The following is an 11873-nucleotide window of genomic DNA, read 5'->3' on the forward strand; positions in this document are numbered from 1 at the left end:
CCGTGAAGGAGGAGCCGAGCGTTCTGCCGCTCGCTAATTGGCCAAAGTACCATGGATCGACCGCGCGGCTTCCAGGGCTGGGGAGGCGGGCACTGCTCCACAGACCTATGCTGTGATTGGACCGAGGGGAACTGATGGAACGCTGATGGCCGCCTGGGTTCCGAAGAGGAGAGCTCGGCTCTGCGGTGCTTCATGCTGATTGGCTCAAGACAGACTGATAGGCCAGGGGCGATTGACAAGGTTTTGGGGGCGCCTGCCTCGCATGGATTGGCCTATATGGGATTGATGGAAGACAGCCACCCTCCGAGGATACGGGTGATTAGGTCCTGCTTTCTGCTGATTGGCTACCGAGCGACTCCCTAGCCGGCTGCCAAAACCCCAACGGGGCGGTGCCGAACTCCACGCAGCTCAGCGGAAGCAAGACTTGTATAGAAGTACACAGGCATACCAGCCCAGAGGGAGGAGGTCTGGGTACTGCGTAGGCGGACAGGGTAACTGTGTAGTGATTGGCTGGAAAAGACGAATTTAGAACGGAGCAGCTGCCAGACATATAAAAGTGTGTGCTGAGTGGGGGAAACTAAATACCTACGGGGGCGGGGTCGAGCTGCAACCAGTTACAAACAGGCGGAACCTGGCTTTGCATGGATTGGCGGAAGCTGGACTCAACCTAGAATAGAGACCAGACCAGGGAGGGCGGGATCAGCCCTATTGCTGGAAGCTGGAACTACTTAGCGGCTGGGGCAAGGCCAAGGTTGAGCCTAGATGGGCGTGAGTGTAATTTAAGGTACCTGAGGAACGATTGGGGTGTGGGAGAAAGGTAAACCTTCCGGCCAGGAGTGAAAGGCTGAATTGCTTTGGGGAACAAACCTCCACCGTGAATCGGCCCATTCTCTGGTAATTCAGAGTAGTGTACATGAAAAGAAATGGGTCAGGTGGGGGCCCAGGTTGCCAAGGCAACGGTAGAGAGGGCACAGAAGTCAAATGGCAGGACTTCAGTGGTGCATTAATGGTCCCACACAGACCGGATTTCTGGGCCTCCTAGTACTTTGTGCTTTAGAAACAGGGCACTTTAGCAAACAGTAGGGGTTAAGGGGGGAAAGAAGGGCCGTGTGACTCAAAGACATTCAGGCTCTTTAATGTCAGGGGAGGTAGGAAGAAGTCAGTGCTGAGTCTCTGGGAAATTCTGCAGACCTTGTAGCTCTCTAAGCCCCTGAAAAAGAGAACATAAGAGACTGAACAGAGACTGGGTCCAGGCCCCATCCCAGGCTTGCTCAGAACTCTCTTCCCTCTGAGCCAGCCTGGCTCCAGTTTGACTCCAGTTTAGACGAAAATATGGTCCTTCCCATCTCTGGCTCTCTCTCCTTCTCGGGTCACCACCCTAAACATTTGGAGATAGAGTCTGGGAATGGAGTGAGCTGCTCTCACCTCTAGCAACATGTGGATATGGGCCTTGATATTCATGGAGTCCTTGGTGAGGTTGTCGCTGAGCCTGGAGAAAAGAAACAAGAAAGGTGAAGTGGGCAGGAGGATGATGCTTCTTCATCACTTCAAGAACTACCTACATTCTGTATGACTTCCACACGGTAGGTGGTAGGACATCCTACTACCTGAGCTGCTCCTATGCAGAGATGCCTGGCTGCCATCTGGACTGCACTGATTCAGAGACATTTACTGAGTGCCTACTCTACACCAGGTCGTTTTAGTTACTGGGAGATAGCAGCAAACACAGCAAACAAAAATCTTGGCCTTGTGGAACTCAAATTCTCATTATGGGGGGAAAATGATGGGAATACAATATGCAGTTTGTCAGATGGTTATAAGTACAATGAAAAAATTAAATGTTAAGAGAGAATAAAGAGTGCCGGAGTGGGGGGCTGTAATTCTAATTAGAGTGCTTAGGGATGGCTTCATGGAGAAGCGCATTTGAGTAAAGACTTAAAATGAAGAAGCGAATTGTGTGGCTAGATAGAGGATGAGTGTTCCAGACACAAGGGGCAGCAAATGCAGAGGCTCTGAGGTGGGAGTGCACCTGGCATGTCTGAGGTACAGCAGAGAGGCCAGCAGGACTGGAGAAGGATCAGTGAAGGGGGGTTGTAGAAGGTGAGGTCACAGAGGTAAGCAGGGGAGAAAGATCATGTAAGACCTACCAGGCCATGGTAAGGACTCTGGCTTTTATTCTAAGTGATATGGGAGCCAGAGGAGGATTGTGATCAGAGAAGGGATGTGACATGACTAGGGTTTAAGAGGATCCATCTGGTTGCTGTGTGGAGAACTGACTGGGGATAAGGACAGCTAGTGTGGAAGAGGAAGTCCAGTGAGGAGGCAGTCCAGGTGAGAGAGGCAGACTCAGACCACAGTGGCAGCAGTTGAGGTGATAAGAAATGACTAGATTTGGGATACATGGGGGCTTCCCTGGTGGCGCAGAGGTTAAAGCGTCTGCCTGCAATGTGGGAGACCTGGGTTCAATCCCTGGGTCAGGAAGATCCCCTGGAGAAGGAAATGGCAACCCACTCCAGTATTCTTGCCTGGAGAATCCCATGGACAGAGGAGCTTGGTGGGCTACAGTCCACGGGTCGCAAAGAGTCGGACACGACTGAGCGACTTCACTTTCACTTTGAAGGTAAAGTCAACAGGATTTACCAAAGGAGGGTGTTGGGCGTGAGAAAGAGAACTCAAGGAAGACACCAAGTCTAAGTGACTGGGAAGCCAGAGTTGCCTGAAACCATGCTGGCTCTGGGCTGTTGAGTTACATGAAAGAAAAAAAGTGGAAGTATTAGTTGCTCAGTCATGTTGGACTCTTTGCAACCCCATGGACTGGGGCTCACCAGGCTCCTCCATCCATGGAATTCTCCAGGCAAGAATCCTGGATTGGGTTGCCATTTACATGAACCAGTCACTTTTTTCTCTCTATGCCAACTGGCACCAGTCTCACCCAAACAATCCTAATTCACCCAAAGGATCAAGGAAGGCCTCTGAAGAATGAGTAAAACAGTAGGAGATAGTCTTTTCCACAAAAAGTCCAAAAGACAGGAAAGAGCTTTTTAGGGAATAGTCAGGAGGCCAGAGTGTTAGAAACTAAGTGAATGGTGGAAGAAAAGTGGCACAAGTTAGGATCCAAGAGGTAGGTAGGGGACAGATCATGTAATCTTGATATTATGAGAGGAATATGGATTTTACTGTGTTGAGCTATCTGTCAATGTAAGAGTCAGTTTCAGGGAAATGAAATACTGTTAAGAAAAGTAGAAGGCAACAACAAAGGATATTAAATTGGGAAAAAATAGTATGAACCCATTTATATATCACTATCTCTCAAAGTTGTATTTTCTTTTTTTTTCAAAGTTGTATTTTTAGTCTAGCCCTCTCTCCTGAATTCCAGCCTTGGGAGTTTTAACTACATAGTCAGAAAACTTACTTCAGTGTTTAATGATCACCTCACACTTAACAGGTCCCAGACTGAACTCCTGATTTTCCCCTCCAAATCTGCTCTCCCCTTATCTTCTCCAACTCATAAAAGGGCAATTCCATCCTTTGCTCAGCTGAAGACCTGGACTCCTTTTTCTCACACCCCACTTCCAATCAAGCATTCTCAAATCTTCATCTTTTTCAATTACTAGGGAGTCCTACTAATTATAATAAAGTAAAGAGATTCATGGGCTTCCCAGGTAGCACTAGTGGTAAAGAACCCGCCTGCCAATGTAGGAGATGTAAGAGACGTGGGTTCAATCCATGGGTCGGGAAGATGACCTGGAGGAAGGCATGGCAACGCACTCTGGTATTCTTGCCTGGAGAATTCCATGGATAGAGGAGCCTGGCCAGCTACAGTCTATGGGGTTGCAGAGTTGGACACAACTGAAGCGACTTAGCACAGTAAGGAATTCACATTTCTCATCACACTATTAGACCAGATCAATAAATCAGAAAAGACCAAACGGAGCAGGCAATGACAAATACCTCATTCTGGGGAAACACATCAAGTCTCAAAAAATTAAAATCTATTTGAAAGGCTCAGGAATCCGGTGACATAATAAGGAAGGCTTTGTCATTTAAAAAAAACAAAACAAAAACAGACTTGGTCTAAATGGCTGCTGGTTCAGAATTATACTGGCCTATTAAAGCAGTCCCCTCAACCAAACTATTCACCAACTGATCGGATCACTAAGATTTAGAAATCTCCACAGGTCTGAGGCTCATTTGAGTTTATGAATACTGAAACCTCGAAAAGGTCTGAAAAGAGAAGAATTACTAAAACCTAAGGTAGGCAACTCTGGAAGAAATGAACGAGACATAAAGGGAAATATAACCTAGAAGGTAGAATTTTAGATCAGTAGTATTCACACTTGTGAGATATTGTTAATCTAAGTGTATTTTCTCAGCATCCCCTCACTCACTCCATCTGAGTGACTGAATGCTCACCATTCTCAGCAGTTCCTCTAACATGGCAGGCACACTGGTCCCCTTGCCAGGAATGCTCTTCCCTAGAGAGCCCTATGGTTTGTTCACTCAACCAAGTAACTCAAATGCTGCTTCCTCTGGAAGGCCTTCCCTAGCCACATTTCAGAAATCTCTCCACAATCACAATTCCCCTTTCCTGCATAGAACCTTACACTCATCAGAGTTCATCCTTTATCCCCACATTACCTCCATCACCACCAACAGAGATCTACTAATCCTTCAATCCCCACTTAAATCTATTTCCAGCATATGCTTCGAAATTCATTCAACAAACACAGGGTGCCTCCTATATGCTTTGTGCTATTCTAGTGACTTGAGATGCAGAGAAAATCTCTCCGTTTGCAAAGCTTATATCCTAATGGGAGCAGGCAATGAACATTACAAAAAAGTAAATCACACAGTAAACATTAGGAGGTCATAAGTGCTATGGAAAAAAAGAAAAAGTAGAACAAGGGAGGGGAATCAGGAGTGCCAAGGGTTGAAATTTTCAAGTTAGGTTATAGGAAGTGACATTTAAGCAAGACTTCAAGTGAATAAGGAGAAAGGAAGCCATGCATGTATCAGAGGGGAAAGTGCTGTAGGCAGACAGAGAACAGTTACTGCAATTGTACTGAGGTGGGATCACTCTGTGGGCATTTAAAGAAGCCTGTGAAGGTTAGTGTGATGAGAGCACAGTGAATGAGCAGGAAAATTAGCAGGAGGTGAAGTCAGAGGTAACTTGTTTTACTGTTACTGATATACAGACTGAGACCTCCAGGATCTGGTCAAAACTGTGCTGATGTGTAACAGTTATAGCCCTTGTAGAATATAAGCTTTCAAGGAATTCTTCTGTCTTGTTCATGCTGCCTCCCCAACACCAAGCACAGAGCCTGGCATACAGCAAATGCCCAATAAATTTTTGTGTGAGTGAACAATACAGAGACCATTTATTGAGTACTTATTATGTGCTACACCTGGGGCTAAGCTTTGCATCCCCACTGTTCTCTCCCCTAGAGAGAGGGGAAAGTGGTTCCTAGGTACCATCCCAGGTAGCCAGGGTGAAAGGGGGAAGAAGGGTTACAAATGGTGGTGTTTTAGACAGTATCCTCATGCAATGGACTTACTCTGTGAGGAGATTGCTCTTACGATCAATGAACTTGAGAGCTTCTGCCAGTGTTAACTCCAGGAAAAAACCATATCCAAGGGCCACATAGATCCGTGAAGTGTCTGGGCTAAGGAAACAGTGGTGATAGGAAGTGGAGAAGTCCTTGTCACTGTTTAGCATACTACACAGTTTAACATTTCTTTTATTCCCCACCCCACATCTTCCCCAAACCGAAGGTAAGGGTGGGCAGAGAATCTGTCCTATTTTATTTACTGTCACATCTTCAGCACCGAGCAGTGTCGGGTTCATAGCAAATACTAACAAAAATATTTGTTGAATGAAGGAAAAGGGAAGCTGAACCCTGTGGGCTCAGAGGGGCAGGTAGACACTCACACCACTGTGTCAACGAAGAAGTTACAGCCCAAATCCACCTGCATATATAACTCCGAGTGATTAGCTTCCTGTGGGGCCAGGGAAAAAGAGGTAGGGATCAGTGGTCAACTTTTAGGTCAGGTGACAGGTTTTGGTCTTGGGTATCTCCTCTCTTCCCCCTCCTTTGCCCACAAAAAGACAGTACCTAACCCTGGCATCTTTACCTGGAGTCGCTCAATGACATTTCTCAGTTGAAGGTATTTGGCCAGCTGCTCATATACCTTGTCACGATGGTCCAGGACCTTTCTGATGGGACATGACAGGACAAGAGTAAAATGGTGACCAAGAGGAAACCCTGTCCCTCTTGGAATATCTCACATCATGACCCCCTGAGACTCTCCTGTCACCAGGGTCTAAACAGGAATTTTAGTGCAGAAGTCAAGGTTTGGACTCTGGGTCAGATTGCTTCGGTTTGAATCCAGGCTTTCCGTTTTACTAGCTGTGTGACTTTGGCAAGTGAGTAACCTCTTTGGAACTCAATCTCCCCATCTTTAAAATAGGAATGAGGAGTATTACTTCATAGAGTCATTAAGAGGATTAAATGAGTATTTACTATAAGGCATTTAGAATAGTGCCCTCCAAACAAAGTTCTCTATATGCGTTAGCTCTTATTTATGAGTATTATTATTACACTCTATTCCCAATGCCTCCCTCCAATCAGAATATGCCATTCTCACCCTAGAAAAAAATCCTCAGTCTCTTTTAGGATGCTCATAATCCTAGACCTGAACACTCTCCCTCCTGCTCAGATTAATAATGACAGTAATAATAATTTTTTATACTCATTGAGCCTCTAGTATCCAAGTTAAACCCTTTACAAGGACTGAATACACTGAAAACCCAAACCCACTGCCGTGAGGAAGGTTGCATTAACTTCCCCATTTCACAGATGAGGAAACTGAGGCACAGAAAGTGGAGGCAAAGTATGTGTTCACACGGAAAGCAAAATGGTCAAGCCAGGATTCGAACCTGAAAACTCCAGCTTCAGAACTCTAATTCTTAACCCTTTAGGGGGCATCGGAAGCCGCGCAAGCGCGGACACAGGCACCATTAAATCACCGTGTCTCCCTCCTCACCCCACGTTGCACCCCGGATATCGCCCCTCCTTCCTCCTCGAATGGCGCACGGGGCCGGGCTCTGAACGCCTCACCCACCAATCAGAAGGCCAGGCCCTGACTTCGAACGCCCCGCTCACCACGTGGACCGCTCCAATCGCTCCGCCCCCTGTTCTGTCACTTACTGCAAGTCCCGCTGCAGCACGTCAGAGATGAAAGCCTCGTAGCGCAGCACTTTCTCCGCCGTGGCCTCCACCGCCCGCCGTTTAGGGGGCGTCGCCATGATGGGCTCCTGAGGAATGGGGAGGGAGAAGACCACGTTGAAGACCACTGGTCTCAGTTTGGTCTCAAGCACAGTACAACTGCACCTTTTCAGTGTTGGGAGTTGGGTCGTTCGGCTTATGCCAGGAGTTCAGCCTTCCGCCCCTCCCAGCTCTAGGACCCCATCACACAGGGACACCCAAGTGCGGCCGTTACCTGAAAGCCGCCGGCAAAAAGAACTGTTAGTAAGAACCGCGGCTTCCGGGTGGCGCGGGTAAATGACGTACGACGGGGGCGCTGGCCAACCAAATAACCAGGTGGGGTGAGGCGGTCCTGAACGGAAAAAATCGCCGGAGAGAAGGAAAGGGCTGGGCTTTAAGAAATCCGCTGATTAAGGAAGGCTGCAGAGCGTGGGAACCTGGACTGCGCAACAAGCCTATGGGGATAGTGCACTGTTGCTGGGGGTGGGGTTTGATGAGATTTGGCGGGTTCCGGAGGAGGCGGGACACACAGAGAGCTTTGGGTATTTAAAAGTCAGAGCTTCAGAAGCAGTCGGGCAAGAAAAGATTATGAATCTGGTCTGTAAAAAGGCAAGTATCGCCCTGGATTTTGAGTTTTCACAAGGGAAGCTTGGGTTTGACTTCCAATAATGGAAATAAATGTCAGCATTAAAAAAAAGTTTTGAAAAGGAGACAAATTTTCTGACATGCACCTTTGACGACTCCAGCTCTGTAGCCCACAGTCCATGACTGGAGTTCAAGCAGAGGTTGATAACGCACTATGTCTAATCAGTTCAGTTCAGTTCAGTCGCTCAGTCGTGTCCGACTCTTTGCGACCCCATGAATCGCAGCACGCCAGGCCTCCCTGTCCATCACCAACTCCCAGAGTTCACTCAAACTCACGTCCATTGAGTTGGTGATGCCATCCAGCCATCTCATCCTCTGTCGTCCCCTTCTCCTCCTGCCCCCAATCCCTCCCAGCATCAGAGTCTTTTCCAATGAGTCAACTCTTTGCATGAGGTGGCCAAAGTACTGGAGTTTCAGCTTTAGCATCATTCCCTCCAAAGAAATCCCAGGGCTGATCTCCTTCAGAATGGACTGGTTGGATCTCCTTGCAGTCCAAGGGACTCTCAAGAGTCTTCTCCAACACCACAGTTCAAAAGCATCAATTCTTCGGCACTGAGCTTTCTTCACAGTCCAACTCTCACATCCATACATGACCACTGGAAAAACCATAGCCTTGACTAGACGGACCTTTGTTGGCAAAGCAATGTCTCTGCTTTTGAATATGCTATCTAGGTTGGTCATAACTTTCCTTCCAAGGAGTAAGCGTCTTTTAATTTCATGGCTGATCACGTCATTTAATCGGGGCGTCAAATGGAGGGTTGCTGAAGTCCTTTGCCCAAGATAGGTTATCTTGTCGTTAGAAAGAGTTCCTATGTTTTTATTTAAATGTGTAAACTTTTTATTTATTTTTATGCACTCAAATTACCGAATGGATTTATTTCCTATGTTAGATTTTCAAATAATAGCATCTAACTCAGTAAGTCCAGGCCTGAAGAACTCCAATGCCGGATCTCCCAAATGATACTCCCGCCTGCAGGCCCTAGAGCGCCCACCATATCAGGGAAGTTTTCCCAGATAATTTGTGGGTTTGCGGTCTAAAACCAAGCTTTGTTTTAAATGCTCAAAACGAGCAAGTCAAACTTTTCTTTACCCTTAGAACAAGATGATTACAAGGAAAACTTTGTGAGTTTAAAAAATTATTTTTGGTAAATCATCTCATGATACATATAGTTACAATTATATTTAGTTTGATCAAAAGAGACAGTAGGTAGGTAGAAATATTATCTAGTTAATCTATACAATTTTCCTGTGGAAAAAAGGGTGTTACATTTATTATCTTTATTTAACATGGAGAGCTCAGAGTTCTGATGAGATGGAGATGGTTTATTAGCTTAAATTTCACAAAAACCCATTTTTTATTATGGAGTCCATGTAAGATTTCTTTTTTAAAAACTTTTTTTCTGTTTCAAAACGTTTTCAACTTCATTTTAAAATGTCAAACCTACATGAAAGTTGGCACTGAATGCCCATATAGCCTTTACTTAGATTCACCAAATGTTAATATTTGACAGCATTTGCTTTCTCTCCTTTCAGACCATCCAATAATTGTTGATATGGCTGCATAGCATTCCATCTTTTGGATGACCTCAGATTTTTGAGCCAGTCTTCTGTTCCTCGATGTTTGGATGTGTCCAGTTTTTTTCATTGTTATAATCCAGAATAAGATAACAGTCTTTGTTTTCAAAATTTTGTGTGCAACCATGTTTGTTTTCTTGTGACAAACTTCTAGAACTTAATTTATTGATCTAAGGGAGATCATTGCATTGTAAAGCAAGTGTTAAGTGACAATTGTATATCTACTTCCAATAACAAACTTCCTCATCCAAATTTTACATCAACATCAGCACACTGTGGCCCACTGTTTGCTGACCCTTGTTTTACTACTGTCTGCAAGCTAAGAGTACTATTTCCATCTTTTAGAGGCTTGAAAAAAAGTAAAAAGAGTATTTTGTGACATATGTGAAGGAAAGTTACATGGCTCAAAACAGCCTGGAGTTAAAACTCCCCTCTGGGTCCTCCCCACCATTCTATGCAAAACAAAGACCTCTCACCTGAAAAAAAAAAAAAAAAAAAAGGACATTAAGGTTGATTATGCCCAGCTCCCAGCCGGTCCCAGCCTCTGGCCAATCTCCAGAATTCCTTGCCCAAGCTGTTTAAGAGATAACCGAAGCTGGTGGAGTTACTTCCAGCCGGGGATTCCTGCCCCCCTCCCCCATTCCAGCTAATTAATCCTCCCCACTTCCCTAGTTTGGGGAACCTGGGCCCTGAAGGGGCCCAATAAGTCAAGAGCCTTGAAAAATGCACTGTGCAAATATATTGACTTTATTTGTCTCCGTTCGGGAGCCTCACAGACATATCTAGGTAAAAAGATCGTTAAATAAACGCTGTCAGTCATCACAAAAAAAAAAAAAGAGAGAGAGAGAGATAACTAATCCAAACAACTTTGGAGAAGAACAGGCCCCCTTAAGACAGTAGATTTCCACATATATGCCTGTATATACTTACTCTTTTCTTGGGTTAGTTAGTGCAGCAGCTCACTTATCTGACTACTGCCCCTTCTTGCCTCATTAAAGGTGATCTGTTCCTGTAAAGTGCCGGTCTCATTCTTTCTCTGAACCTCATTTTCTCTAATTCCCTTACCCTACATTTTTTGGTGCCGAAACCCGGGAGGTTGAGGTTCCTTCTTGTTCTCCATGGCCAGCTCTTTGGAGCATGGAAGCCTGCCGAGCTCACTTTTCTGCTCGGGCTTTCAAGACCTCCTCGAGAGGATGCCCCGTGCCTTTGTGAGTGGTACAAGTCCTGTGTAAGGGCTTTATCGGTTTTCCACGTAACCCGAGGAATACTGGTCTTTCTCTCTCTCTCTCTTCCTCTTTTCTCTACACTTTCTTTTCCTTGAGACCAACCAACTCCAGGATAGAGGCCTTTTGCCATTCGACCTCCTTCCATCCACCATGAATTCTCGCCTGACCCAGTAGCCCAGGTAAATTCTAGGGCACCATAGACTATCGTCCTTTCCGGGTTACTGGGGAACCCTCCAGCCAAAAGGCCCTCTGGGGAGGTATTTGGGGGATGCCCCTCCCTCCTTCAGAGTCTCTCTCTCTCTCTCTGCCTAGTCAAAAGATTAGGTGACATCTTTTCTCTCGACTGGACAGTCGCTAGCCATTTGCTATGGGGTCAAGCCAATTCATCCCATGGGACTCTCCCTTGGCCTGCATAAAACGAAACCTCAAACCTCTACTCTTGACCGATCTCAAGGTTCATAAACTCGAGTCACTGTGTACTCAAATTTGGCCTCAATACAAACTAGATAACCAAAACCATTGGCCTGAGTTCAGGACTTTCGATTTCAGTATTTTATCAGATCTCACTAACTTCCTCAAACAGAATGGCAAATGGTCGGAGGTCCCCTATATTCAAGCCTTCTGGGATCTTAGAAGCCATCCTTCTCTCTGCAAGGACTGTTCTACCTATCAAATCCTCCTCTGCTCTCTTTCCCGTCCATTACAAAAGAATCCAAATCTAAAGCCCCTAAAAGGCCCCCTAAACCCTCAGGCCCCAATTTTGACCCGGCAGATGAGCCTCCTCCCTACCACCCCGGAGAAGAAACTTCCAGAGATGAGATCCCATCCTCTAGCCCTTCCTCCTCCAAAACAGTAAGCAATGACTCCGAACCCCCTAAAGAGATTTACACCCCCCCACATTGGCCACGACCCGAAGCAAACATATGTTTCCTTTCAGAAAGGTAGCGGGACCGGAGAGCCCTACACGGGTTCATGTGCCTTTTTCGATTTCTGATATGAGCCAAATTGAAGAAAAATGGGGATCCTTTTCAGAAAATTCTACTACATATAGAAAAGAATTCCTCCACCTTACACAAGCATATTATTTAACCTAAAATGATCTTTACTACATCCTAAATGCCACTTTATCCCCTGATGAAAAGGAACAGATATGGCAGGCAGC

At 45.9% G+C, this 11873-nt stretch overlaps 1 protein-coding gene across 1 annotated transcript; it reads right to left on the reverse strand.

The window, feature by feature from the left end:
• Positions 1–1119: 1119 nt before the first annotated feature.
• On the reverse strand, positions 1120–7643 carry UXT (ubiquitously expressed prefoldin like chaperone). The gene is made up of 7 exons (XM_005899362.3): positions 7501–7643; positions 7209–7315; positions 6133–6214; positions 5930–5997; positions 5556–5663; positions 1426–1489; positions 1120–1210 (listed from the first exon to the last, which is right to left on the reverse strand). The coding sequence occupies exons 2-7, from the start codon at positions 7304–7306 to the stop codon at positions 1160–1162; spliced, it is 471 nt and encodes a 156-aa protein (XP_005899424.1). The 5' UTR covers positions 7307–7315; positions 7501–7643; the 3' UTR covers positions 1120–1159.
• Between the last annotated feature and the right edge of the window lie 4230 nt (positions 7644–11873).

The sequence above is a fragment of the Bos mutus genome, chromosome X, assembly GCF_027580195.1.
Source record: "Bos mutus isolate GX-2022 chromosome X, NWIPB_WYAK_1.1, whole genome shotgun sequence".
Lineage (NCBI taxonomy): Eukaryota > Metazoa > Chordata > Mammalia > Artiodactyla > Bovidae > Bos > Bos mutus.